Source organism: Nelusetta ayraudi, unplaced genomic scaffold (assembly GCF_046127955.1).
Source record: "Nelusetta ayraudi isolate G7.1 ecotype Tasmania unplaced genomic scaffold, CSIRO-AGI_Nayr_v1 ptg000020l, whole genome shotgun sequence".
Classification (NCBI taxonomy): Eukaryota; Metazoa; Chordata; class Actinopteri; order Tetraodontiformes; family Monacanthidae; genus Nelusetta; species Nelusetta ayraudi.
In genome coordinates, this window is record NW_027466070.1 from 310,001 (window position 1) to 336,156 (window position 26,156).

The 26,156-nt window shown below is 48.2% G+C and overlaps 1 protein-coding gene across 6 annotated transcripts in view; it reads right to left on the reverse strand.

The window, feature by feature from the left end:
- The window catches only part of LOC142888787 (suppressor of tumorigenicity 7 protein homolog), a 37,154-nt gene that overhangs the window by 8,932 nt on the left and 2,066 nt on the right, over positions 1–26,156 (reverse strand). For 2 of the 6 annotated variants that reach the window (XM_076027193.1, XM_076027190.1), the window contains exons 2-4: positions 17,003–17,315; positions 3,538–3,620; positions 1–30 (exon numbers count right to left, since the gene is read on the reverse strand). The exon at positions 1–30 is cut by the window's left edge and continues 130 nt beyond it. In XM_076027193.1, the coding sequence (XP_075883308.1) occupies positions 1–30; positions 3,538–3,620; positions 17,003–17,024 (135 nt within the window). In that variant the 5' untranslated portion in view covers positions 17,025–17,315. Of the gene's footprint in view, positions 31–3,537; positions 3,621–8,223; positions 8,431–17,002; positions 17,316–24,042; positions 24,061–26,156 lie in introns of those variants that run through there. The other 4 variants (XM_076027192.1, XM_076027191.1, XM_076027194.1 and 1 more) reach the window with 4 other exon arrangements.

A 26,156-nucleotide genomic window follows, 5' to 3' on the forward strand; every position in this document is an offset into this window, starting at 1 on the left:
ATACTTCCTGAAGTACCACCACTCGAATATCTGAGGCCACAGGAGACAGGGAGGTTCGGTCAGTGACGCACACACAGAACATCTTACTTCCTGCTCTCTTCTTTTTTAAAAAAAACAAAACAAAAAAAAAAAAACTTTATAAATGTAAAGAATATTCCACACATATTCACAGATTCATTGCTCATCCTGGACTGATGTAGGGCAGCGTCATGTGATTAATGAGAAGAGAAAAACTCTGGTGGGCGTGGGGGCATATTTAGCCTTTTGTTTCCAGCCTCCAGGTAAAACTGCTGCCACCACGTGATTGGAAGGGTGGATATTCCTCACAATTTACCATTTAAAGAATTGTTAGCATTGTCAGCGTTGCACCGGCCGGTCAGGCGAGAACAGGAATGTGAATTAAAAGGCCGATTTCATCAGCCATCGGATCACCTGCAACCATCACATTGCAGACGTTAATGAGGACGGCAGCTGGACTGCAGGGCTGCAGGGCTGATTGACACTGCTCACCAATTAGCCCAACAAGCTAAAGTGGGGGAGGATCTGCTGCTGCAATCTGCAGGCTGTGATGGCTCAGACCCGGAGGTCTGCCAGTGAGTGTGTATGTGTGTGTGTGTCTGCTCTCAGGCTAAAAGTGCTGTGCACAGTAAATGCAGTTCCCATTCAACTTTACGTCCTGGGATTTTTGCCTTCTCTGTTTCATAGCCGCAAACCTCTGCATCTCCCTGACGTTATCGCGGCCACACACACACACACACACACACACACACACACACACACACACACACACACACACACACACACACACACACACACACACACACACACACACACACACACACACACACACACACACAGTCGGGTATCTAAAACATGGGATACAATCTCAACCAAGTCCTCATCCAGGAGCTCAGGAGCTCAGGAGACCAGGCCGCAGCCGCTGGGCTTGATGATTCCACAGACTGATCTTACAGATAATCCACCATCACTTCAGTAGCTAAAATAAATATACTAAGGAAACAGAAATCAGCCGACTGCCTCGGCGAGCGATGCGTTTTCCACCGGCTCTCTGGCTCGAGTGGCAGATTCTCATTGGCTACTGCGGTGTCGATGAGTGGCAAATATTGAGATAGAGACTGAAGATCAGACTTTGACCTGACAGGATGCAGCAACAATAATCTGCTCAATGAGTCCCAGAATAAAGGCCTGAGATTGGCTGGTGTCAGGCAGTGCGCCAGGCTACACAAACGACCCTTGAATACGCGACAAGAGAATCCCGGAGTGGTGCGGTAATCACGCTGAACTCTTGCTGCATCGTCGCAGGACAAAGATCCGGATGACGGAATGAATCGCCAGCGCCGTGCACGGCTCAACGAGCCTCTCGGAGAGGCCACCGCTGCCGCTGCCACCGCCACCGCCGCCGCCACCACAGCCACCGCCCGCCGTGGCCTGCGGGGACGAGCGAGAGCGAGTTAATTAAGAGAGGAGCTATTTTAAAAACACAGACTCGAGCGCCGTTTGCACGCTCGGCTGTCTGCGTGCAGAACTTGAGAGAGTTTACAGGAAAAAAAAAAAAGAAAGAAAGAAAGAGAGAAAAGACGGCCTCGGTGTGCAGGAATAGTCGGTGGTCGGTGGCTCCCTTGTATGTATATGTGTGCGTGTATACATATTTATACACATATATACATGCATGCTGCATCGAAGTATCTTAGTTCGATGCAGGCCTGAGCGTGACCGAGTCTCAGGTGCTGTTTCTCACCGCAGCTCAGGGTGTTGGTCAACCACCGGCTCGCGGTCGCGGTCCAAGGCAGCACGGTGCCTATAAAGTTTTTCATTGGTTTCGTACCAGATTAACAGGGGTCAGGTCACGTGACCTGGTGTTTGACCCCTCCCCCCACAGTTTTCTAGTTTGCTTTCCTCACAAAGGAATTGCTGAAAGGGCAAATGTGAAATCTTCTACCAGTATTGTTATTATTGTGTAACTAGCGGGCATCTTTTCAGTTGTGACAAAAAAAAAAGAGGGAAGCAACAGCTGCAGGCTGCGCTGTTAAGCCACAGAATAAGAAGATGTCGTAATGCAGGAAGCGGCTGTGCGCTAAGAGGTTAGCCTGGACGCTGCAGCGGTGGCACAACATGCTGCTTTAGTTGTGCTACTATGTCATGTGACCTTTCCTGACCCATCTGGGCCGGAGCGTCCAATCAGGAGGAGAAAAGCAGCAGCAGCAGCAGCAGCAGCAGCAGCAGCAGCAGCAGCAGCCGCCGCCGCGCTCCTGTCTGACACTGTTGACTGTGAAAACGTTGCTTTTTTTCCTCAATCGCATTTCCTATTTCCTAACGCTATCTGTTAGCATGATCGCAACTGCCAGACGCCGACCCGCTCAAAGCCACAAAACGCGTCCTGCGGCCCGCAGTCGACAGCAGCGCAACTGTTGGCATCCTGCTCGCCGCATCATCATCATCATCATCATCGGCGTGAACACCATCTGCAGCTTGTATCAGCGACTGGAGACATCTTATATCCCTCCGTCCTCTCGGCTCGTCGTGCCGCCTCTCTGCCTCCGCGGGACGACATCCAGGTTCCAGAACCTGGCGGCAGCTGCCGGGTTCCTCTGCTTATCTTACCAAATGAGTCTGGATTTCTTCCCTCCGCAGCTCCTTGTGTGATTATAGTCATAATAAATTACATCCTGGGCTGAGAGAGTCACCCAGGGACCCCACTTCTGGAAATTAATTTTCCCCCTTTTCAGCGTTATGAATGAGAGTGTCGAGTAAGTAAGAGCAGCCATCAACCTTGGAGCGTGAGCCTTTTCCGTTTTTTTTTTTTAAATAGCTCGATAGCTTCATTGTGTCTGCGAGGCTTTTAATCACCTTGCATTACTGTAATAGACGTGCAAGGAAGAGAGGAACACTTGTGCAACGGTAAAAACGCGCACTGCATAACAAACAAAGACCCCTAATGGATGAGAGACTACTTCTATGGGACGGGATGATGAGCTGTTGTCGGCCGCTAGCAGCTAATGGTGACACCATATCAATCCATCCACTTTCACTAATAAAGCGCTAAAAAAGTGTGTCGAAGCGCTTTGTATAATCAAAAACCAGCTGATCCCTCTGCAGCAGCCACAGGGGAAAAAGGAAAAACTCCCCAATATGACGTTTTTTCACCTCTGGACGGCAGAGTGGAGTCATCTCCTTTGATTGGTTGAGGTGAAAAGGAAGTAAAAAAAAACAACAAAAAAAAACCAGAGGTGCCAGAGAGAGTTTTTAAACAGCGCCATGCACAGGCCAGATGGTGAACGTGCAGTTTTCACGCAGCGACAAAGACGATGCAAATGGTGGCCAGGTGGGACCGCTGAGGACTTTCCACCGTCGGCTCAGTTCCTGTCGCTGCTGCTGGTTTACACCGTGTGACTCAAAACCCACTCGGGGTTTAAACTTCCCACTTTGTGCTGCGAGAGTCATGGTGGGGGGGTCGGGGGGAATTGAAAACAAAGCGCAAACCTCTGAGCAGGAACTCGGTTACTGAGTGCAACTCACCAATATGAGTCCTGATATGAGGGAGGAGGTTCCCGTCAGAGCCACGTAGAACTTGGGCGTCAGCGTGTTCAGAAACATGCTCACTGTGGAGGAGACAAGGGCAGAAAAGAGAAAAACAGAACAGAGAATTAGGACAAATTGAAAATAGAAAAATCACCTTCGTTCCAATTTGAATTTGACTTGTTTAGCTAAAGTCTCTCTGCAGCAACTCGGGTGGACTAAACTGACGAAGAAAATGACAAACTTGTTCGTAATTCCAGAAGCAGGTGAAACAATAACCAGAAACAAAGCATCAAAGTTAAAAGATACATTAAAAATAAAATCCAGCCAAGTGCATACGCTGAAAGTTTTTGACTTCCACATTAATGGGCCCATTTGCTATTAATCGCGTTTCAGGCCACAGTGGTCCTGTCAGCCGTTTTTAAGGCGTTTATTTTTGTATTGCGGTCTATGGGAAAAATTATTTTTTGGCCCACTGGATTTTTTTGCTGCAGTACCTGGAGTGGCCACTGGGAAAAATTGGCACAGCACCATATTGCCAGTCCAGTACCCATGTCTTAGAATACATCCATGAATCCAGCCCTATATTGAGTGTGTCTCTGCAACGCGTCCATGTGAAACACAATGGCGGAAAGCAATGCTTCGCAGATGCAAAATTAAGAACACACAGCTTTGATTTTAGGCGATCGATTAATCAATCGATTAATCACGCAGATGTTTCCGGCCACCTTTCTGATCCTCTGACATACGACTCAAACTGTCCAGACGAATCAACAAGAATTTAGTATTCCCAGATGAACAAGCTACAATCGATAACGCTGTAAAAATTTCGGCAGCGAAATTTCCAACACGTCGAGGCAACTTCCCGCGCGTCGCCCGCCACCGGCAGAGCGGCACAAAGGCCGCCACTCATACGGAGCTGTGCCTCACACTCGCGGCGGGGCACGTGCACGTGCGGGCTTCCCTGAGTGCAGCTGGCCTGGGCCACTCACCGCCGTCAAGTGCTGCCTCTCATCCCGCCAAGAAAAGCGGCTTTGAGGCGGCCGGCGGTCAGAGAGGCCCGACAGCTGCCGTCAGCCGGCGCTGATAAGAGGACGCCGCCGCCGCTGCCGCCGCCGGCAGCAGCAGCACAGCCGCTGCCAAAGGGTCGGATAAATAAGTCGATGAAAGTAGCCGCGTCTGGAGGAAGGAAGAATGTGGACGTGGAGCTAATGAGACGTGCAGCTCAAACTCTCTTTATTACAAGGAGCCATGACGTCCATTCATGAGACGAAACCTAACCAACGCCAAGTCTCTTTGCATCCACGTGTGTTCTGCAAGGTTGCCCGAGTGGACGGTGGACCATCTCTGATCTTTTACAAAGCGGTGCATCAGACCAGTGTTTTTCCCAACCACTGTGACACAGCACACTAGCGTACCGGAAGATAATGCCAGGTATGCCTTAAAAAAAAAACTATCACGTTTCACATCATTAGTCCATTGTTGAGTGACTTCAGTGCTTTCAAAAGAATGTGAGTCTATTTCCCTCCCTCGTTTCCTCCAAGAAAATCAGCTTTGTGTGCATATAAACAGGCCCAGGTCCCACACTGAGTGAGTATCAATACATTAAAAGGTCTAAATTGTCATTATTAGGCTAAAAAGTGTCATTTTAGGATATTTTCCTAGGATTTCTTTCAATGTAAAAAAAAATGTGCCGGTTGAAAAACACCGCGTCAGACGGCCCGAACGACTTAAAAGCTCCCGTCACCCGCTCGATAACAGGAGACAAGTGGACCATACAGACCGATGGGATGGATGGATGGATGGATGGATGGATGGATAGGGGAGGAGGAGCGGATGCACCACTTTCACACAGCAGTGGAAAGAAGTGATACTTAGTCACAGATGAGCACTATCTGCAAGTGTTGTTTGTGGGAGCTTTAAAAGTGCTCGGGGACGGACAATAACCTGTCTCAGCAAAACTCTTGAAGCCTTTTTTCCCATTTCTTTTTATGTTTTTTTTTTTTAATCTGGTTGTGTCCAATAATCAGGGACGTCGACGACGTTCCCAAAGCTCCACGAATTTGTAAATCAAAGAAAGAAAATGTGACCGTGGTGTTTCCATAAAAACACCAGCGCCATGCTGCCGATCATGAAGACAACTGTAAAAAGTGTCCCTTTTTAAAGAGCCCTCAGCTAACTCGGGCATATTTACTTTGCAAGAAAATGTCGATTAATATACTTGCCCCTTTTTAAAAGTAAAGAAATTGAAAAATTGAAATTGAAAAGACTCCCATTTGTTGATTGACCCCAGAAGCAGGAAAACCTTCAATCTGAGCTACCATCAGTTGTCAGAAAGTGAACTTGACAGCGACAACCTGGTGCAAGAGCGGAATAGAACAGAGTAAACCTTTATCAGTGGGGCGAGAATAAATCCCAGACGCCTCCAGCTTATAGGTTTGCTTCTCCTGCAACGACTTTCGCCTTGTCGCTTCCACGAAGCCCGTAGCGTCGGCGCCAGTGTACCGAGAGGGCGGCGGGCCGGGGAGCATGTTGGGAGGATAACAGGAGGAATTGGAGGGACAAATTCTAACAGACAGACTGGGGACGAAATGTCACCGGAGACAGCGGGAGACGTGACCTTTACTGAGGGAGGCGGGCTGATGGGGGTGGGAGGGGTTGGAGGGCTGCCGGCACCACCGGAATGATAAAAGACACACACACACACACACACACACACACACACACACACACACACACACACACACACACACACACACACACACACACACTCTCAAAGGTATAATGACCCTCTTTTATGTGCGGTCACAAAGACAGGTCCGCGTCCTTGAGACGCCGCGAACATCGAGGGAAAAGTTCCACTTAAAGCAAACACCCTAACCCTTCCTCCAGTGACGTCATCCAGCTAAACCGCCGAGAGCACCTTCAACGTTCACCTTCCGTGACAACCATCTGTTTGTTTGGACAGACACTTGGCAAAGAAAAAAAAAAAAAAAAAAATCAGGTTAATCCTCAATGAAAATGCTGCTAAACACGGAGTGCAACAGTGAACCTTTGAGATGAACCTGACGCAACAAAGCAGCAGGAACTGACGCGCAGCCGCAAGATGATCCTGCGATTGACGGGAACCAAAGCGTCGCATCAGCTGGTCGGGCGGATCACTTGCCCAATTTCAGTTCTTCAGTTTTGTTGATGGGACTCCGGTGGAGCCTCACACCCTTGAATTATTCTCACAGCTCTAGGAGACCAGCAGGGAGCGTCGTTTCATGAGCCCTCTGTTTACATCCAGCAGCAAAAACTGCTTCTTTGCAGACACTTTAAAAGGTCCAGTGTGTCATATTTGGCTCGACTTGATGATTTTTGTGTTGGTAAAAGCTTTACACCATGACCATTGTACGCACAATGGCGTATTTGGTTTTCCTGCCCTTAGAATGGTTGTCATATATATAAAAAAAATATACACAGAGCAATTAGTGAGCTGCCATCTTGTGCTGCTATCTTTAAGGAAGTCTGCCTGACAGTGGCCCTAAATACCAAACGCACTGTCAGGCGGGCTAACTTGTAAGCTGAAAATTGTGTTAAACAGTAACGCCGGTGAGGCAACATATCTGCTGTGTGTCATTGGTTATCACGGAGCTCAAGCAGAGTGTGAGAAAGAAAAGGAAGGCTCACTTTTAATTCCTTTATGGCAAACAGCGGGAATAACAGTCAGAATTGTACTTCGCAATGATGAAGAGTTTATTTTATTATTATTATTTTTTTAAAAGGACGTTGAAGGGTGAATCAGGAAAAGAAAATGAAAGACAGACACAAGAACAACGATATGTGGGACAAAACTTTGCAAAAAATCCACAAAATCTATTTTTAGGTGTCAGACAGTAGAAGCGCTTCAAAACAAACTGACCTGTGCACAGTCGCTTCTCACAGATTCGGAGGCTTCGACAAAAAATGAGATGCTTCCACACCCCGAATTAAAAAAATAAAAAAAATCTTATCGCAGGTCGGACAAAATAGCAAAAAAAAGTCTCGTCGAATTTTTCTTAAAAGGTAAAATATTCCTGCTGAAAACTATGGGAAAGTTCCTCCCCTCAACTCCCGACAGCGTTTTCAAAGTTCGGATTAATTCTTTACATGTCTCAAATGTACAGTTTCCTCTGCACTGCTACGAACTGAAAGTAACTGTTGTGATTTTTTTTTTTCTCGTTTCTAATCACTGGCACCAGAGTATCACTGCAGGAGACGGCGGGAGACACCTGCTGTCAACCTGTATTTACTTTCTTTGTTTCACCTGAGCACCGACTTGAGGCAGCAACGTTCTCTGACCTCCACTGTGCGTGCTCACTTCAGCCTAAACAACCTTTTTTTGTTTGCTTTAATTAAATTTTCTATAAACCGAGGACGCTGAGAACACACAACGCAACACAATAGAGGAGAGAGTGAATGACAGCCGCTCTGCTGCTGCTGCTGCTGCAACCGTCAAACGGTGCACACACACACACGCGCGCGCGCACGGGACCCTCGCCCACGCGCTGTGCAAACCGTCCACTTCATGAATATCAATAGGGAACGTACAGGGGCCACCTGCTGCACGCCACACAAAGGCCGTCCTTCCCAGGGACGAGATGCGCACGGCGTGGTGGCGGCGGCAGTCGCCGCAGACACCAAATATAGCAACACATTACTCACCCTCCATTCCACATCCGCCGCCAGCACGCGCCCTTCTACTCCCAAATTAAATAACCTGCGATCTTTCTGTCCCCCTTTATCAGCACAAAGCGTGCCTCCATCCGTCCACACGGCCGCCGCTGCTGCTGCTGCTGCTGCTGCCAGCCGCCGTCTTTCAGAGAGCAGCACATTGACTCGTAAGGAAGGAGAGGACGAAGAGGAGGAGGAGGAGGGGGAGGGGTGCAATTGCCCACCGCCCCCACCTCCTCCCTCCTCCGATTGGCTGCTGCCGGGTGAGTGACGAAGCTCCGGCTCAGTCTCCTGCTCTCCCACCGGTAACCCAGCAGAGAGAGTGAGAGAGAGAGAGAGAGAGAGGGGGAGAGGGAGAGAAAGCGGTGGGCCAATGGGTGAGGTGGATTTTAATGAAAGGGGGCTGGTGGATGAGAGGGAGGTGGGGGAGGGGGGCAGGTGCTCCTCCAGCCTCCTCCTGCAGAGGTAACTATGACAACCCTCAAATGAAGCTCGGGGCAGAATGAGTAAAAAAAGGAGAGGCGGGGGTGGTGGGGGGACCTCCTTCAGCGCAGACTCACAGACGGCCTTCAGTCCCGGGAAAATATAGTAGGGATTTATTCTCCATTTATCAGAAAGAAAGAAAGAAAAAAAAGAATCTATTCACTCCAGTCAGTCAGTCAGTCAGCAGCAGCAGCAGCAGCCGGCCGGCTCAGTGGAGGCAACTGGGGGCTCTGGTGATTTTCTTTAGTTCCAGTGAGGCAACACTGAGGGGACGTTCTGGAGCTGTAGAATTATTGATCCCCCCTCATCCATTCAGATTCAGATTTTCTACCCTGGTCCTGGCTGTGGACGTCGCTCACAAAGAGAATGGAGGTGGGGGTTTGGGGGGGGAGGGGGAGTGGAGCAGGTTAGCCGCCGCTGCTACCCGTTAGCATCAGAACGTGACGATGACAAAGCACAGGGACAAGCGAAGACCACTCAATTGCTCCCGTACTCCCTTGCGGTTCCATCGTGAAGAACGCCGAGGGCGTCGTGGGTCCGGCGGCTAAACCCCTTAGCCAGAAGCTGTTAGCATGAATGCTAAAGCTGATGGGGAAATGACCAGGGGTGGGGTTGGGCTCATTCAAACCGTGGCATGGCTTTCAGCACAGAGATTAAAGTGGGAGAACTGAGATTTATTTTGAAGGACAGGGTTGCAATTAGCCTAAGCTAATCTAAATGCTAATATACGTCCGTCTGGGTAAAATAGGTCAGTCTCAGACTAATGATCTTTTATTCATGCCATACAACCAAGCTGCCGCTGGTAAAAAAGAAGAAAAAAATTCCGACTCTCTTTGCAAGTCACTCTCGGCGAGGCCACAACGCACACGTCATGCACCCACGTCTGGCACCAATCATCTCATTTCCCGTCATTTCATGCAAAGACAATTAAAATATGTGGACCAGACGTCACCACCAGGAGGAATGAGGGAATGAAGCTTGGACCTGTCATGGAACAACGCTCGCTGAAAGCTCCTCTTTGGGGCCTACGACAACATCCCCATCTTGGAAAATCATTGATTGAAAGGGTGAAAAAAATTGACACTAAATTCCCTTTCATAATTAATTGAATATATATTTGAATCCATGTCTCTGAACTCCCCAGAAACAGGAGAAAGGTCCTCAGTTGAATTCACTTATTGGAAGAAGTGATGTGCATCTCCAGCCGTGCATTGGCACCACCTTGATTTGAGCGATTTCAGACATATGGACGGTCCAGCAAAGCGTCAATTCTGTCAGGAGGTTGCAAACAGATGGCTAAAAACGTCGGTCTTTTTCCAGATCTATGGTTCTGTGTGAGGACACCGAATGACCTTCACGGCGATTTTAACATCTTTCCACTGTGGCTGCCGTGCGTCACAGTGTTCAGGAGAGGCGGCGCGGTGCTGAGCCTGAATGAAGGAAACAGCGGCGTGGTGATCTCAGCTCCGCGATGTTGGAGGGCCAAACCTGTGATCGCTGCGGCTCGAGAGCCGTGTTACTGTTGGCACGGCGGCTCGAGTCCTGAGCGCCGGCGGAAAATGGCTTTATAGACGGTGGCTGGAACCACTGACGGAGACTCTGAGCGCCAGCGAAATGAGGTGGATGATATAAAGTGATTTTTTGGTTGTTGTTGTTTTTTTTTTTAATGTTTAGTCACCGTTTGTGTAAAACGGGATTTACAAGTCAAATTTGACCTGGGAAATTGCAAAAGTATGTCTATTTGTACTTTCCATGTTTCTTTTTGGCAGCACAGCTTCACTTAGTTCAGTGGTAGCGACACAAACACTGGAGGAGCTTCGACTAATGAGGCAGTGGATGGATACTGGTAATCAGTTATTGATGCAAAGGTCCCTCACGCGGTGATCTCACACGTATAGCATTTGTTGCCGTAAGCAGAAGCTGCACATACACAATAAGAAGCCCAACCGCTTTCTCCCCGTCGTAAAAGCCGAACCACTTCTACAATCCATCAGTAACTGCGTTTCCATTACCCCTAGAATTGCGCAAACCCTAAATATCGCAATAAAAACTTCGTAATGGAAACTAAAATTCGAAAAACCTCTCAAATATGACTAAAAGGTTTTTACGCTCTCATGAGGTGGTTTTTCAGATGTATCGAGAGGTCAAAGGTGTCATGGAAACACTTTTTCGCATTTACGTGTCACCGGATGTGACGTACGGGGGTCATGTGACCAGTTCATTTCAAGTGAAAATGGACGGAGGAGGAGATGGATTATTTTTTATATTTTTATAAGTAATCAAAGAGAAAAATATAACAACCATTCTCGACAGAAAACAAACGTAAACCAACAAACGCAAACGTAATTATCGTAAATCTCGCAGGATGAGATTTTACGAGAATTACGAGTTACGCACTTCACACCATTCAATCCAAACACCTGCAAATCGCAATTGTACTTTGTCAAAATTTTAGATATGCCGCTTTTATTTTGTGAAAAACTGGAATGGAAACGCAGCTACTTCCATTCTCGGCAACTGGGGGAACAAGAAAAACGGCAAAAACCGACAAATTGTCACGCAGGGTTCCTCGCGTTTTACATCTTGCCTGTGGAACGTGACAAAAGCAGCGTCTCTCTGGTGGTGACACCACGGCGGGTCCTCACCAAAGACCCCCGTCGGCTATATTAAGCCTCTGGTTTGGCTCGCCCAACCACTTCCATCCTCTACACACCCGGCGCGGAAGACAAAAATAGCAGAAGTCAGCAGTTACCACAGAAACCCGATCACTCTGCCGTTCTCACAGGGGGGTTACCACGGCAACAGAGACAACTGGCTGCCGCCAGTTGAGCGCCAGCTTGGCTTTCGTCATGCAGACCAATCCCGCTTGTAGGCGGCTGCGATAAATAAATAAATAAATAAATAAATAAATGATTAAAAAAAAAGCAAACGCGACACGTTCCCCGGAATTGTCCGAAGAGGTGGTGGGCAGCCGTCCGTCCCGGCGCGTGCCCTTATCTGATTGGCCGCTGATGAAAGAGCAGTTTTAGAGGCCTGCGATACGGCCAGAGAACGGCCCAAGACTTCGGGGGGGAGGGCTAGCTTGACTCCTCCGTCCCCGCCGTCCCACTCTTATCTAACTGCCGCCGGAGATCTAATAGGGATTTTACACAGGAGGCCATCTAATCTATCCGCTATCTGCACGACCCGACCCAGAGCATCCAGCATCATTCCGAAACGGGCGTAATATAAACAAACAACAACGAGAGAAAAAAAAACTGTAACTGTAAAGATGAAGCCGAGGTCAGATGATCAGGGAATAACAGCTGTTTACATAATGATGCAACCGTTATAATCCCGCTGACGTCAGCCAGAGTTGATCGAAGCCGGGAAGTCACGCAAACCGTTTGTAGGAACAGCGTATGTAATATTTATGACAGTGTTAAGAGTCCAACGCTGTGATTTAAAGCAGGGCTACACAAGCTGCTATGATATCGAAGCACACAGCTGCACTTCTTAGTAACCCCTTCCTGCCAATTCATATTAAAAAAGTAAACTATGACTCAAATTTGTTTAATAACCTCCAAAATTAATGTAGCTACAGTGACACAAAGTTCTACACAGTTGTTGCAGAGACGGTACTGTGACACATTTAGGGTTCAGAGCCATTGAAGTCGATCAGATTAGTGGACTAAATTACAAACTGGTGGCCAGAGCTGAGGCTTTGGATTAAAAGGTGTCAGTATGAGGGACTAAGACCTTGTTTTAGTTTAAACAAGGACTTTCTGGGTTTACAAAATACATTCTGTGCAGGCTGAATTTACCAGGTGGTTGAACTTTGAATTGAGCCAAGTGCTGCTGTGTAGTTGCAAGTTAGTTCCAGCCCCACCGGGTTCTGTCTTTTCCCTTGTCTTAGTTACTATTAGTACTGACTTAGCAGGATGCTTTGACGAGACCGATTTAGAACTCACCACTAGTGCGCTACTTTGTCAGACTTTGTTCTCTCTCTTGTCGCGCACCGCGACTAAATATGTGCATGTGAACAGAGGCTGATGGCCATGCATGGCCGACGGCCGTGACGGTAGTCGGTGGTTCCCACCACGCTGTTTCACTTTGGCTCAGTATCCTAAATGTCTGAACAATCACCAGAATGTAGGGTCGGGCAAGGACACGGTCCGTTGTGCATGGCCAGGGTGGCACAGTTTTCCGGTCTGGTATCCACTTCCAGCGCCGACCCAAGACGTTGATTCACAGGTGAAACGCTTTGAAGGCTGATGTCTTGCTCTAATCTTCCACTTGCAGCACCGACGTGGCCTGAAGGCTAAAATGTGCCTGCAGCGCTCTCTCAAGACGGGGGAAATCCACTGTTCACTCTTGCATTGCAGGCTCGATGGAGCATCAAGACAGTAATTAACAAACTACAAGCCCTTTTGGTTCCCGTCGTTTCACTCTACAGTTCCCAAACTCCAGTCGACTCCGCCCGTATGCCTTTGCTCTCGTAGAACTTCTTAAAATAATGCCAACAACAACAACAACGGAACAAGAATGCCGAGTCATTGTCTGCGCCTCAAGTTCACGTCAATGATAATAAGATTTCTGTTCCTCCTGGAAACATCGATGTCAGCCGGTCGATAGTCGCAGAGGTCTGGCCGTTGATGGAACGGAACGAGGTGCTTCTCTTTCGGGGCTGGAGTTGGCGGCTCGAGTCCGACCCGAAGTGTACGTAGTCTCCTATCCGCTCCATTGCCACCGCAGTCAGCCATGCAACAACGATGATCAAAGCCAAAGCAGCCCATCGCACCGCCAGGACATTAAAAGTGGTCTTGACCTTGTCCTGACCAGACCTTCTGTCAAAGGCCATGGGATCGAACGCTCTCAAGGACTTATCAGCCAGGGGAGAGGAAATAACGTAAAGCGCTAACATCGCTTGGAAAAGATAGCGGCGGGGGGTTGGCTGTGGCGGGACTTGGAGGTGACGAAGGTTAAATGTTTGAAAGAGAGCTGCGTGTATTTGCGCGACAAGATAAATGTGCCGTATGAACAACTTTGGGGCAGAAGATGATGTTCCTGCTCTTAATAGTGTCTGTGAGGTCAGTGCTCAAAAAGGTCCAACCAACACACAGAGAGGGAAAATAGCAAAAGGGCTTCCTGTTTTAGCTGCTCCTGTCAACGTTGGTCCGTTCTCCCTGGACTGCGGCCCATCAAAATGCAATCTATTTGATTGTTAGTACCGGTATTAGCTTCAAAAATTCCAAAAACGTGACTCGGTGGGTACGTTTTAGGGGAAAGTGGAAATAGGGGTTGCAAAAGATGACTGACGTGGCCCAATTTCGCTTGGAGATTTTTACGATTGTCAAATTGCAATATTCATATGGTGACAATGTGACAATCACGTCCTGGTAATCGCCTCCGCTTAGCGGTGAGAATGGAGCTGTTAACAGTTCACCACCCCAGTGATTTCTTGCATGGGGCAACATTGGGTCGCTATACAGTCTAGAAGCACAGGAGGCGGCGATGAAAACAAAAAACTTTGGTTAGCAAAGTGAAATGTTGCCATGAAATCCGATTGTCTCCTGAAACGACACGGCAAGCCGACAGCAGACGCTTCAAGAGACAGGCCCTCTTTCCTGAAGTGACCGTGTTGGCAGCAGACAAGTCACAATGATTACACCAACGTCTTGGAAGCAATGTGGAGGCCGACTGGTTTTTAAAACCGCAAATAATGAAAGCAAAATCTGACCGGCGCAGCTTCAGAGTCAGACATCATCTCCCTCCTAAAGACAAGACAACTCAGTTTACAAAAAAACATTGCGATGCAAATGACACCATAATCTTTACGCATGTATCTTTAGAGCGAAATCACAAACAACCAAGTTTCAATAATAACCCAGGGTAAGTTTATCAGATATCAGGAGACTGGCAGCTCAGATGAAATGGAGCTTCTCTTTAAGAATCGTCTTGAGCTTCCAATTCCACTCCAAGCAAATAAACCCACTAAAAGCCTGTTTATTTCCTCTTGGAGCATTTGCCTCATGGATATAAACAGAGCAAAACAGTCCCGCTGACGGGGCCAATGTGAGGGTCTGCACTACTGCACTATTCCGGCATGTTGGCCGGGGTCCTTCTTCAAACCAGCGGGTTCTGAGGCCTCGCACCGTTTAGAGTCTTTCCAACTCTAAATTAGGGCAAAGCAAATGCATGTGTGCATTATCGCTCTATATGAGCTGCAGAAGGATGTGGCAATGACAAAATACACGTCCTTGCACAATCTTTATTTACGGTACGTTGTGCATCCACTGCGACCTTAATATGGGAAAGAAGACTAAACATTTGTTTTGGGTTACCAAGAAATGGTTTTAATTATTCCTTCGAAGAGCACGCACGTAGAAGGAATATTTACCCTTAGCCAAAAAGGAAGGGCAGTCTAAACATAACTTAATTAAAACACTGTGATAAAAAGCCAGACACATTCTAATGTGAGAGGGGAAAGAAACAAACAAGCTGTTTTTTTGCTGACAGAAAAATGTGTCTGAAAACTTTGAAAAGCTTGTTGGAACATTTCTGGCCAGTCTTTCATCATCTGATTGTGTCTGAAATGATTCAAAACAATAAATATCAACATCCCAATTTGTTGTGTTGACCTAAAGAGTCCCAGTGTATCAAGAAGTGACAAGAAAAAGCACAAAAAAAACTCAAAATCTGCCCATTGTGATGTCACAAAGGGCACTAAGACCTGCACCAGGCTTGGTGTGACACCACCGGCCAGGAGTTGCTGCTCTGCACACTTTTTGTTCTACCCAAAGATGTGTTCAACAAAGCATCAGTTTTAGGAGGAGGCTGCAAACAGAGGGCTAAAGAAGCAGTTTTTTTGGGGGCGGAATAATTGCTGCTCCACCAGGGTCCAGGATGAAAATTACAGAAGACCAGGAAGGCGCAGGGCCTTTAAATTCTATTCTTAAACAGAAGAACGAAGCAAAGGAAAAGCTCCCCGCAGCCGTCTTGTTTTTGTTCCTTTCCAAACGTGGAAGAACTCCAACAACGCACCAGTTAGAGCAGGAGGCTGAATCCCAGCGTTTCACATGGGGCGGAAAATAAGCACAATTATTAAAGAAAAACAGGCTGAAGAGAAAAATATGAGTAATATGTTGGAACCAATTATGAAACTCACTGAAGGGAGAGAGAGAGAGAAAAAAAAACGTCAACAAATTTCCAATTAAAGAGCCTGCGAGAGACCTGATTGGCTCAAACCCCCCTGAGGACAGGATGACTGGGGGACGGCATTGAGTTTGACCCTCAAACGACCTTAAATTTTGGGCAAGCCATCCAGAACCTCTTCCCTCCCTCTCTCTCCATCTCTCTGACCAAACGCACAAAAATCTGCATCTGTCCGTTTCCACGCTGCTCATTGGCCCAGCTGGACGACGCAGTCAGAGATTCCCTGCTCAGGCCGCAAGTTGTGTGTGAAAGCCCACCACCACCACCACCACCAACACCGTCACCACTGTCACCGGTACAGCACAAACGCTAAACAAAGTCAGTTTTGGTGCCGACTCAGGCTGCCACCACGGAATCAATGCGATCAGCAGGTAGTGCAGCCAGGCATCGCTGTACTGACGGAGCGAGGTGCTCACGGAGGGTGGGGGGAGGGTATGTGTGTGTGTGTGTGTGTGTGTGTGTGTGGTTGGGTAGGAATGGGCGGTTTGCCTGGAGACACCAGCAACAACACAACTCCGCTGCAAGAGGGTTGGGGGGGGGGGGGTTGTGGAGCTGCAAAGACCAGCAGCTATTAGCCGTTTGCTGTCCAAGCTCAGGTAGCATCCGTGCCTGGAAGGCTGGATGCGTTGGGGGGGTGGATGGGGGTGGAGGGAGGCAACGCTCGTGGAAGCGATGCAACTCTGGCGAAGGCATCGTCCATCTTCCATTGCTCAGTGGCACACGCATGCAGGAGGAGGAGGAGGAGGAGATGGGATGCGAAGAGCTGAGGAGGCGAGGAGCGGGAGGACGGCTAGCGGGCTAGCTAGCTCCCGCCTGCTAAAATGGTAGATCCCAGATTTCTCCCCGCCGCCAGCAACGCATGGAGGCGAAACAGGAAGAAGAGACGAGAGGAGAGGAGAGGAGAGGAGAGAATGCGGGGGGAAAAAAGGGGGAAGCCTCGCCATTTCCTGTCCCTCCTCCTCCTCACACTCTTCCTTCTCCCCCTCGTCCTCCTCCTTCTCCTCCTCTCTGATGTAGCGCACGTTAAAATTAAGGACGAGCATCACAGACAAACACAGAGGCGGCGGAGAGGAGAGATGCTGCTGGTACTTACATGAGGACTCTGTGCCGAACATGGCTTGGCCAGGAGCTGTGGTGGAGAGGAGGAGCAGGAGGAGGAGGAGAAGGATGGAGGAGGAGGAGGGGGGCAGGAAGCAAAAGAGGGAGAGAGGAGGGGAGAGAGAGAGAGAGAGAAGAGAGGGGAGGTGGATGAGCAGGCAGCTACACAGTGGGGGTCATCAAAGCAACACAATGCGTCCAGCCGGCTGTCGCTGCCTCCCAGACGGCCAGATGTCCGCGGCTCCGCCGTCCGTGGCTGCGCTGGGAGCCGTCGTCCGCGCACGCACGCACGCACATAAACAACGTGCCTGGTTTAGTCCGCACAGGGGAGCAAAAGAGAAAAAAAAGAGAAAAAGAGTGGGGAATTCAATCAATCGACTTTTTGTAAAAAAAATATTTCCAAAAAAACGCATGTAGACAAATCCTTCACGTCCGGAGGAGTAAAAAAAATAAAATAAAAACGAAAATAAAAAAAAAAAGCGTCCCGGTCAAGTCATAGATATGGTGCTTTGGGTCGAGCTATTGCATCCCTCCTCTCTCTCTCTCCCTCTCTCTCTCTGCAGTTCTACGTCCTGCCTCTCATCCTCCCCGCTCGCTCGTTCGCTCGCTCGCTCACTCACTCCTCATTCTGCTGCTGCTGGAGGAGGATTTACTCACAGGGAAGGGGAGGGGAGTGGAGGGTGGAGGGAGGGGAGAGGTGACGTTGCTGGGGAGAGAGAGAGAAGAGTGAGTGGGAGAATGAGGAGAATGAGGAGAAGGAGGAGGAGGGGGGAGGAAAAAAAAAACTCAATATGTCGTGAAGAGCCGCCGCAGCAGCCGCTCTAAGACAATAGCTGTGCAAAGAGGGAGTGACGTCAGCAGAGGGCGGGGCCTATAGGGACGAGTGACCGCTGCTACCAGATGGAGAGAGAGGGAGAGGGAGGGAGGAGAGATGTGGCGGAGAAGGAGACAGGAGAGGACAGTGGCAGCGTGGGGGGAGAGAAGGTGGAGGAGGAGATGGAGGAGAGAGAGAGAGTGTGTTTGAGTGAGAGAGAGAGAGAGAGAGAGAGAGAGAGAGAGAGAGAGAGAGAGAGAGAGAGAGAGAGCAAAGAGGGGAAAAAATGACGGGCAGATTAAGAGGCAGAGAGGGGGCGGAGTCAGGCAGCCGGGCTTGATGGGACACTGGGGAAGGAGGCGGGCCAATCAGAAGGCTCCGTCCTGCTACACTCAAGGCCCCTCGCACACTGGAACGAGCAAATCGGATGAGAAACGTTCCATCCATCCATCCATCCATCCATCCATATTAAAGAACTTGCAGCTCGGTGTTGGATTAACGTCTGAATATTGCAGGCACCAGCTTGTTCACACCGACTCCTCACTTAAACTGAGCAGAGGGGAAAAATATCACATCTAAAAATAGATCTTGTTACAACAGCGGCTAGACTGTAAAATTGACATAGAAAATACACAATATTTATTTTTATGGGTTATCATAAAAAAAAATTGACCTACTGCTTTTTTTTGTTTTTATTGTTGTTATTCTTATCATCATTTTTTACCCATTCACACGATCTGCATAGCGACAATATAATGACAGCAGTGTCCTCGCGACTCAGCGTTGACGAAGACGCTGCTGCTGCATCCAGGACGTCCCAATCCTTCTCCCAGAGCTTTGACTCTAAATGATTCAAGTCGCCTCCCTTCTTCGGGGGATGCATGGATACCCCGTCGTGCTGCGAGGGATGAGCCCCCCCCCCCGTCCCCCCTTTTTTGATGCATACTCTAAAAGTTTAATGAAGTCTGTGTGGCGCCTTTTTAGGGCGGCACGGTGGAGGTGTAACACGGCGGGACTGCGGCTCTCTGACTGACTGCAGTGGCTGCATCAGGCTGCTAACCTAAATAGTTTGAGGGTGACCATTCGCCCCCCCCGCCCCCACCCTCTCTCATCCCCCAGCTAGCTAGAATGTGGATTAGCTCATCTGCAGTGATGTGTGAAGGAAGCGTGTGAGGAAACAATCACCTCCACCCTCCTGTTACACTCTTTTCTTCAGGACTTTTTTCACGCCAACCGTACTGGGTGAACAGGCGCAGTCGATGAAAAATGCATCTCGCCGTTGTTTCTCGTGACTCCGTGGATCCAAACAGTGAGGCGGGCTCCTAAAATTTTTAATTCATGGGCCTAAATTATTCATCCGATATGAATGGAACGTTCTCCCGGAGGGCAGGGCTCGCGTGGAACTGTTGTGCTGCGATCGGCAGGAGAGAAGATCGCTCTCGCTCTCTGTTGGACCAACGGGAAGTCGTCTGTGTTTCAGCTGTTAAACAACTTGTGTTCAAGCCTTCTGAGTTACTTCATGGAGGGAAATTAGTTGATGTGACCTGCACCTAAAGTTTGCCCCCCTTAAAAGGTCCTTCAGGCAATAGGCGAAACAACAGGAATAAGCGACGCTAAAACACAAATTTTTTGGCAATGAATTTTTGCTGTACACACCTAGCACAACGTGAATATGTGTACAAAATTTGCTAAGCGAATAAAGTTTGGGGATCTTTCTATCACGCCAAAGGAGAGACAATGGACTCGACTACATCCTCAAGTGACGATGTCCTGGTGATGGTCGAATTAAAAAGAAAAGGAAAAAGAACAGAACAACCCGATATTCTTCTTGAGAGAGGTGTTAACAGCCGTTAAATGAAAGTCATGGCTTTCGTCTGCCAGTTGTGTGCGTCAAGAGGATACAGTATATAGGTCAGGTGACTATGCGGTGTCGCAGGTGGAAGATACTAAATGTTTGTTTCAGAAGAGGCGGAATTATTCGCCTCGCGAATTCGCTCCTGGTGTTTAAAGACCTTCACGCTGATAATCAAGACTGCGACCCTGCTGCCGGTGAAGCTGTAGGTGAGCGGCGCCGCCAGCCGAGTCAGACTCTGATTGGCCGACCGAACGGATCCGCTCCGCGCTGCGAACGCTCCGCTCGCTCGTCGCTTCCCCTCAACCGGAACTGCGTCCGCGAGCCGTTCATTTCCTGAACAATGCGCGCCTCACCTCACCTCGCCTCGCCCCGCCCCCGCTCCAATCACAGCACCACCCCCGCCACTCCCCCCTAGAAAGCATCTCCAGCTGGTTGCTAGGGAACTGAAAATAAGCAGGAGAGGAGAGGAGACGAGAGGAGCGTGGCCACCCTTCAGCCGGCGTGAAGAGGAGGTGGTGAACGGCGGACGTTCGGGGAGCGGCTGAGATGAGACGCTTCATCCTGGCGAGGACAGAGAAAAGGTCCAAAACCAAAAACACGGGAAAATGAGCCAAGGTTCGAGTGATTAAAGTTGACTGCCCGGGGAGGGAAGGTATTATTTCATCCCATGTCTGACCCACTAAAGGCCTCATAGAAAGGATTTTTCTAACCCATGGAAATCTTGTAGCTCACTTAACCCACATTGCCTCCTATGAATGTGAGTGGATGTTGGATGTTGGACAGAGGGGACGTGTTTTTTCTCAGATTGGCTGCCACACTTCAGTCAGTCTGCCCCAGGGCAGCTGTGGCTACACATGTAGCTTACCACCACCAGTGTGAATGAATAATGGGTTCAATGTAAAGCACTTTGGGTGCCTTGAAAAGCGCTATATAAATCCACTATTATAATCGGTGTCTCTACCCTTTCAGTGAACTAAACAGAATTCCCCCCCACACTTTTTTACCCCCTCCAAGACTCTGTGAGTGTATCCAAGAATTCTGGATATCAGCCTTTTGATGGCATCACAAAGGGCGTCGATATCCAACCAAGACCAGCAGCCAGTTGGCTCTGCCCTCCGAGATCGCCTGCCTGTCTTTGTTTCCCGTATAAAAAAAAACAGTCCAGTAAGGAGGAAGCTTCAACCAAGAGTTTGTGTTGAAGACTGCAAACAGAGGGCTAAATACGATGTTTCTGTGCCAGTCCACTGGAGTCGGGAAGGACAATGGGCAGAATGTCTGTGAAGGTGCTCAGGTCATCTTAATGCATGTTAATGTTTTCTACATGAAAATGGGCCGCAGCAAGGGTGGTTACCCTTGTATCCCTGTTCATGTTGGTCTTTTCGAGACGCCCAATCCAGAAGAGTGGATGTATTTATGCTTTTATTTGACTTGATGGCGAATTGAAGATTTTCTGAAGCACCAGTTATCTCTGCTGAGTCACACGGATCAACGGCCCGGCAATAAACGGTTAACGTCCGCCCACAGAAGAAGCATTAATCATCCCCGGGCCTCATTTAATAGAAGTGATAAAGAGCAGGATGGATGATGGGCCATATCCTCTTATTTAATGGTAATTTATAAGACCTTGGTTTGATTATCTCCGTCTCCTGACCGCAGTCTGAATATCAGCTATGATTTTTTATTTTTTTTCCTTTTTAGTCATTTTAGAGGAGTTTTCTTAAAAGTGTAAGAAAATCGGGGAATTGCACAATCTCTTTAACTTTTCCTTTCAAGTTTTGAAGCGAGGTCTATAAAAATCGGACACAACCCTGTGGTCCTGACCCACTTTGTCAACTTCAGTAAAGTCAGGCTTCCACATCTGAATGCTTTCCTTTGTTTGTCATCCCATTATTCAGTCAGCTGAAGAAAAAGCCGTCGCCGGATTTCATTCTCCTTCACAATGGCTCTGATCAGTCAGGAGAGGTTTTCCTTCTCCCCTGACTTCCAGTAATCAATTAAAAACGAGGAAAATAAATTAACTCTTTTTTTTTTTTAAAAGAGAGAGGAAATAAAGAGAGAAAATGTGTTTGCGCAACTTGTGCAATCAGCCAAACCGGCACGCCGACGTGGAAACAATGAATGAACCAGTGGTGTGATGCGGTGCGGCTCGGGGACGCGGCTTAATTCACGTCCACGGCCGGACCAACGTTCCCCCGCGCCGCCAATAAAACGGCGCAGGTTCACTGGAGTGAATGCACAAAGAGAAAGAGAAAGAGAAGGCAGCGATGAGAGGCACGGGCGGCGGCCCGTTACTTCTCCTTCAGCAGCTCCTCTGAATGGCACAACTAATCTGAATAGGTCCAGACAAGCTGAGCCCAGCCGGCGCAGAAAGAGCCGAGCTCTCCTTGAATCTCTCTCCGGGTCGCTCCGCGGTCACGGTTGTTATGTTATAGTGGCAGACTAAAAAATAAACTGGATGTTTATGGAGAGACCGCAATCTGGAATCCAGGCCAACTCCTGGGGAAGGTCACAGATAGCGAAGCCTCCCTGGGTGGATCTGGTGCTACACCAGTCATTAGGAAAAGGTTCCGTATTATGTAAAATACCCTTTACTAATATTTTCTCAGAATTATGAGTCTCTAGCCTGCTGGTGAACTTCCCGTAGAACAGAAGAGTCCATCCTTTGCTTCTGTTGCTTCGTCCCCCTTGTGTTAGGCCTCATTTCAAATGATTCCCATGCATCAGGTGACACTGTTTTGCAAATTTTTAAACATTAAAACATAATGGAGACGTTCAGGAACCTGCACAGACCACTTGCGGTCTAAAAGCCTGCATTGCAGACTTAAACCAAACAAAAATTCAATACATTAAAAATGGAATTTTGTGGGGCAAAGAAACTAAATGTATTAATATAAAGGCCACCATGTTTTGAAGTTCTTGCAAAGATGCAATAGATTGGAAAGAGCATCAGTTTCAGCAGAAGGCACTAAAAGGAGCCTCTGTAGATCTCGAGGTACTTCAGACAGTAACTCGCGTGAGGCAGCTCCGCCTGTGAAGGTCTGAAAATGCAAAATACTACAAAGAGAGCTTTAATTCTAAATCATATCTTCTTGCTTGCACGGATACTGACAGAAAGCTCCACCTCAGGGACACAAACGCCCTGTGGATGTACGAATGTGACCACAACACATTGGCAACGTATATGTAAATAAAAGAGCCTGAGGGGCCACCAACTGGAAAAAGAAAGAAAAAAAGAAGAAGCAAGACGTACATCGAGAGCACACATGTGTAGGCACGGAAACCAGTCATTCTCAACAATTATATCCCAATCCCTGCCGAGGTCAGTGAGTTGACGTTACATATACACAACTTGAGGCACAGCAGCACGCTGAAACGTTCCAGTCAGGCAACAACAACGACGACGACAGGCACGCCGCGTGTTAATTTTATGCTCAGCTTTGCATAGATTCAAATGTGTGCAGGCAGTCAAATCTGGAGAATCTTAAGTGCGTTTAAACACGAGCCATTGGGAAATGCCATTCATCAAACCGTCTCTTTACGCAAAGCAGGAAGCTGCGATGAGGAACCGAGGCTTGGGAAATAAAATCAACTCATCTAGCTGGAGCGCAGGCAGCCACTTTGGAGAGATGATACTCCACTGTGTTACCAGTGCCAGCGCCTGAATCAGAGCAATCAGTCTAATGTTTTCACGGCTTAGCCAAAAGAGCATACCGCACTGCAGAACAAAGAAAAATGGTTCTTGAAAAAACAGTTAAGTCTGAATGGTCAAAGTGCTTCACTGACTGTTCTGATTTAATTACATGCTATCTGGCGGTCAAGCAAAAGGGAATCCAAGTACCTGGTTTATTTCCAGTTTTTTTTTTTTTAAAGTGCCATAGTCAACACACTTTTAAACCTCTGGCAGCCTCACAATCAATCAACCCCAGCAGCTGACACAAAACAAAACAAAAACAGAAAACAGCACATTTAACCCTGCGTTTACAGCCGCCTGTTGAAACGCTAGATTCTGGCCTCCTGCTGGAACGGAACTTTGTTGGACCCTCCACGTGTTTGCAGAAGGACTTGACGGATCGGCGTGCCACCCGTCCTATTGTTTCGGAAACGGCGGTCAAGGGAACTTTGCATGAGGTGTGACCTTTACAGCACAGATGGCGCAGATGAGGCGGCGGGCCTAGAAAAACGACGGCCCGGGACGTGACGGGGTCATTTGCAAAGTTCACCGATCAACTTTAATGAAAACTCGGCGGCGTGGCTCCCTTTTTCCAAGGACTTTTTAAGTCTCTTCACATCCTTCTTATCGTCTTCACAGCGTTAAGGATCAAGCCAGAGAATTCCCCACTTTATAAGACAGCCTACCTTGACTCACCTGACCACCGACTCTCCCCCTCACTGGACGGCCAGATGCGAGGGATCTGGACCGCTCGCCTTCAACTGTTACTTTGGGCACTCTGTGGGCGCACAAGCCCGAGGAGGGGCAATCCGGACTTGGCGGTGCCGGCGTTCTCTCCGGGTCGAGCTGATTGAAAGCAGACGCCGGAGTAAACAGGGGAGGGAGGGGAGAGGCGACCGACCCCAAGCGCCGACAGGCAGGGGCCGTCCACGCCGTCGAAAGGTAGCGCAAACATTTCGGACTCGGATCACATTACCGCAGCAGTGCACAGGCTCTAAATAAAGGTCCGTGACCAGTCTGATCTGGAATCGCAGTGAACGCGTGCCGGGCTTGAGTCCCGGATCATGTGCGCGGCTCACTGGGGGTCTCTTGAAAGATATGAACTTTTTTTGACTCGACTTTGTTCTACAACTCGGGCCAGTAAACAGAATGATTTATTCAATATACACACATATAAATATATGTGTATAGTTTTCTAAGGATGCTGTCGCAACATTATGCCCTTCATGACTGGAGGATCACAAATACAAATGATTCTCGGATAAATCCTTTCATCTAAATGGAAACACATGTAATAAACTGCAATAAAGTGAGTGATGTTTGGCTCGTTCCACACATTAGTGATCTCCTGGGATTACTGCCCCGCCCCCACCCTCCCCAAGATGAACATGATGAACATTCCGGTTTCTCCCAAAGACATAATTCAAAGCAGACCACGGCTATATTTCAATGTTCAATCTTACAATAGATTATTTTTGGCATTCCAATCGTGTTTCCTGTGATCACGGTTAAATTATATTTCATGTTTGACAGCTTTATTTGAGTTTTTTTTTTTTTTTTAATCCAGCTTCGTAGAACGTGCATGCCGGCATTTTGGTCGCCATAAGCTTCATTACACTAATGAATGCCGGACTGTCAGTCCAACAACGGACCGGTTGCAACGGCAACTCCATCCAGGGCTAACAAAGCTGGAAATATTGTAGTTGCAGGAGGGAGGACAAGACAAAAACAAACAAAAAAACAAACAAAAAAACACATCTGTGGGAGAAAACAAGCCACTTTCAAAGCCGTGTTCTCTGTGATGCCTGGATCAGTCTCTGGGGGAACAGAAAGCCTGGGAAAAAATGCCCGGCAGAAACTCTCTGAAGCCCACACACACACATCATCATCATCATCGTCGGTGGTGGTGGAGGCCGGGCCCGCCGGCATTCTCCACAAAAAAAACGGTCGAGACACACATCACGTGGCGTGTCTTCAATTACAGCGCCGCTCCAACAGTCACGAAGGGCTGCCGGTGGTCAATACAGCACCGCAGAATCCTCACCGGCTCTCTGCAGGGACCACCAGAGTCCCGTGACGGCGCATTCAATTGAAATTCTTATCGCAGCGTCTGAGGCCTCTCATTTACAGAAACTCTGCCTGAATTTGTTCGTCGTCCAACTTGCAAATTCAAACATTTATTTTTCCAGGCGACGCAGACACAAAAATGTCACCGTTTACTGACCCAAATGAACCGTTGCGCTATTTCAATAACGGAGAGAGACACATGTATTAAGAACAGGTTAAAACCTGGCAAACTACTGACTAATAGTCAACTAAATTCCAACAGCTCTGATTTAATCTACGACATAATTCCAAAAAATTATCATAAAATAGTTTCTCTTTTCTGAAGAAAAAAAAAATTAGTTTACAGGTGAATAAATAAAGCAGCGAGAGAGTCACCGCAACGACAGATCAAACCAGGTCGACTTGAGTCTGAAAGGGAATTATTTGTCAAACTGGAAGCTAACTCAGTGAGTCATTGCTCTTATCAACGATCACTTGACACACTACACGCCTTTCAAAGTCGGCACATTTCTTCACAGTAGCAGTTAACCATTTTTTGCTGTGATCTTGACTTCGTTTAGCGCTGCGCAAAGACGCGACAGCAGGGCCGGAATTTTGAGAACTCCCGACTCGTAGCAGGAGAACCAAAACAAAACACGAGTTGCGTTCTTCTCCGCGAGGTGTGTTCAAACAAGCAGGCAACGTCGAAACTTTGTTCCGAGAAAACAACATCTTTGTCAACACTGTGGAACAGATGCACATGG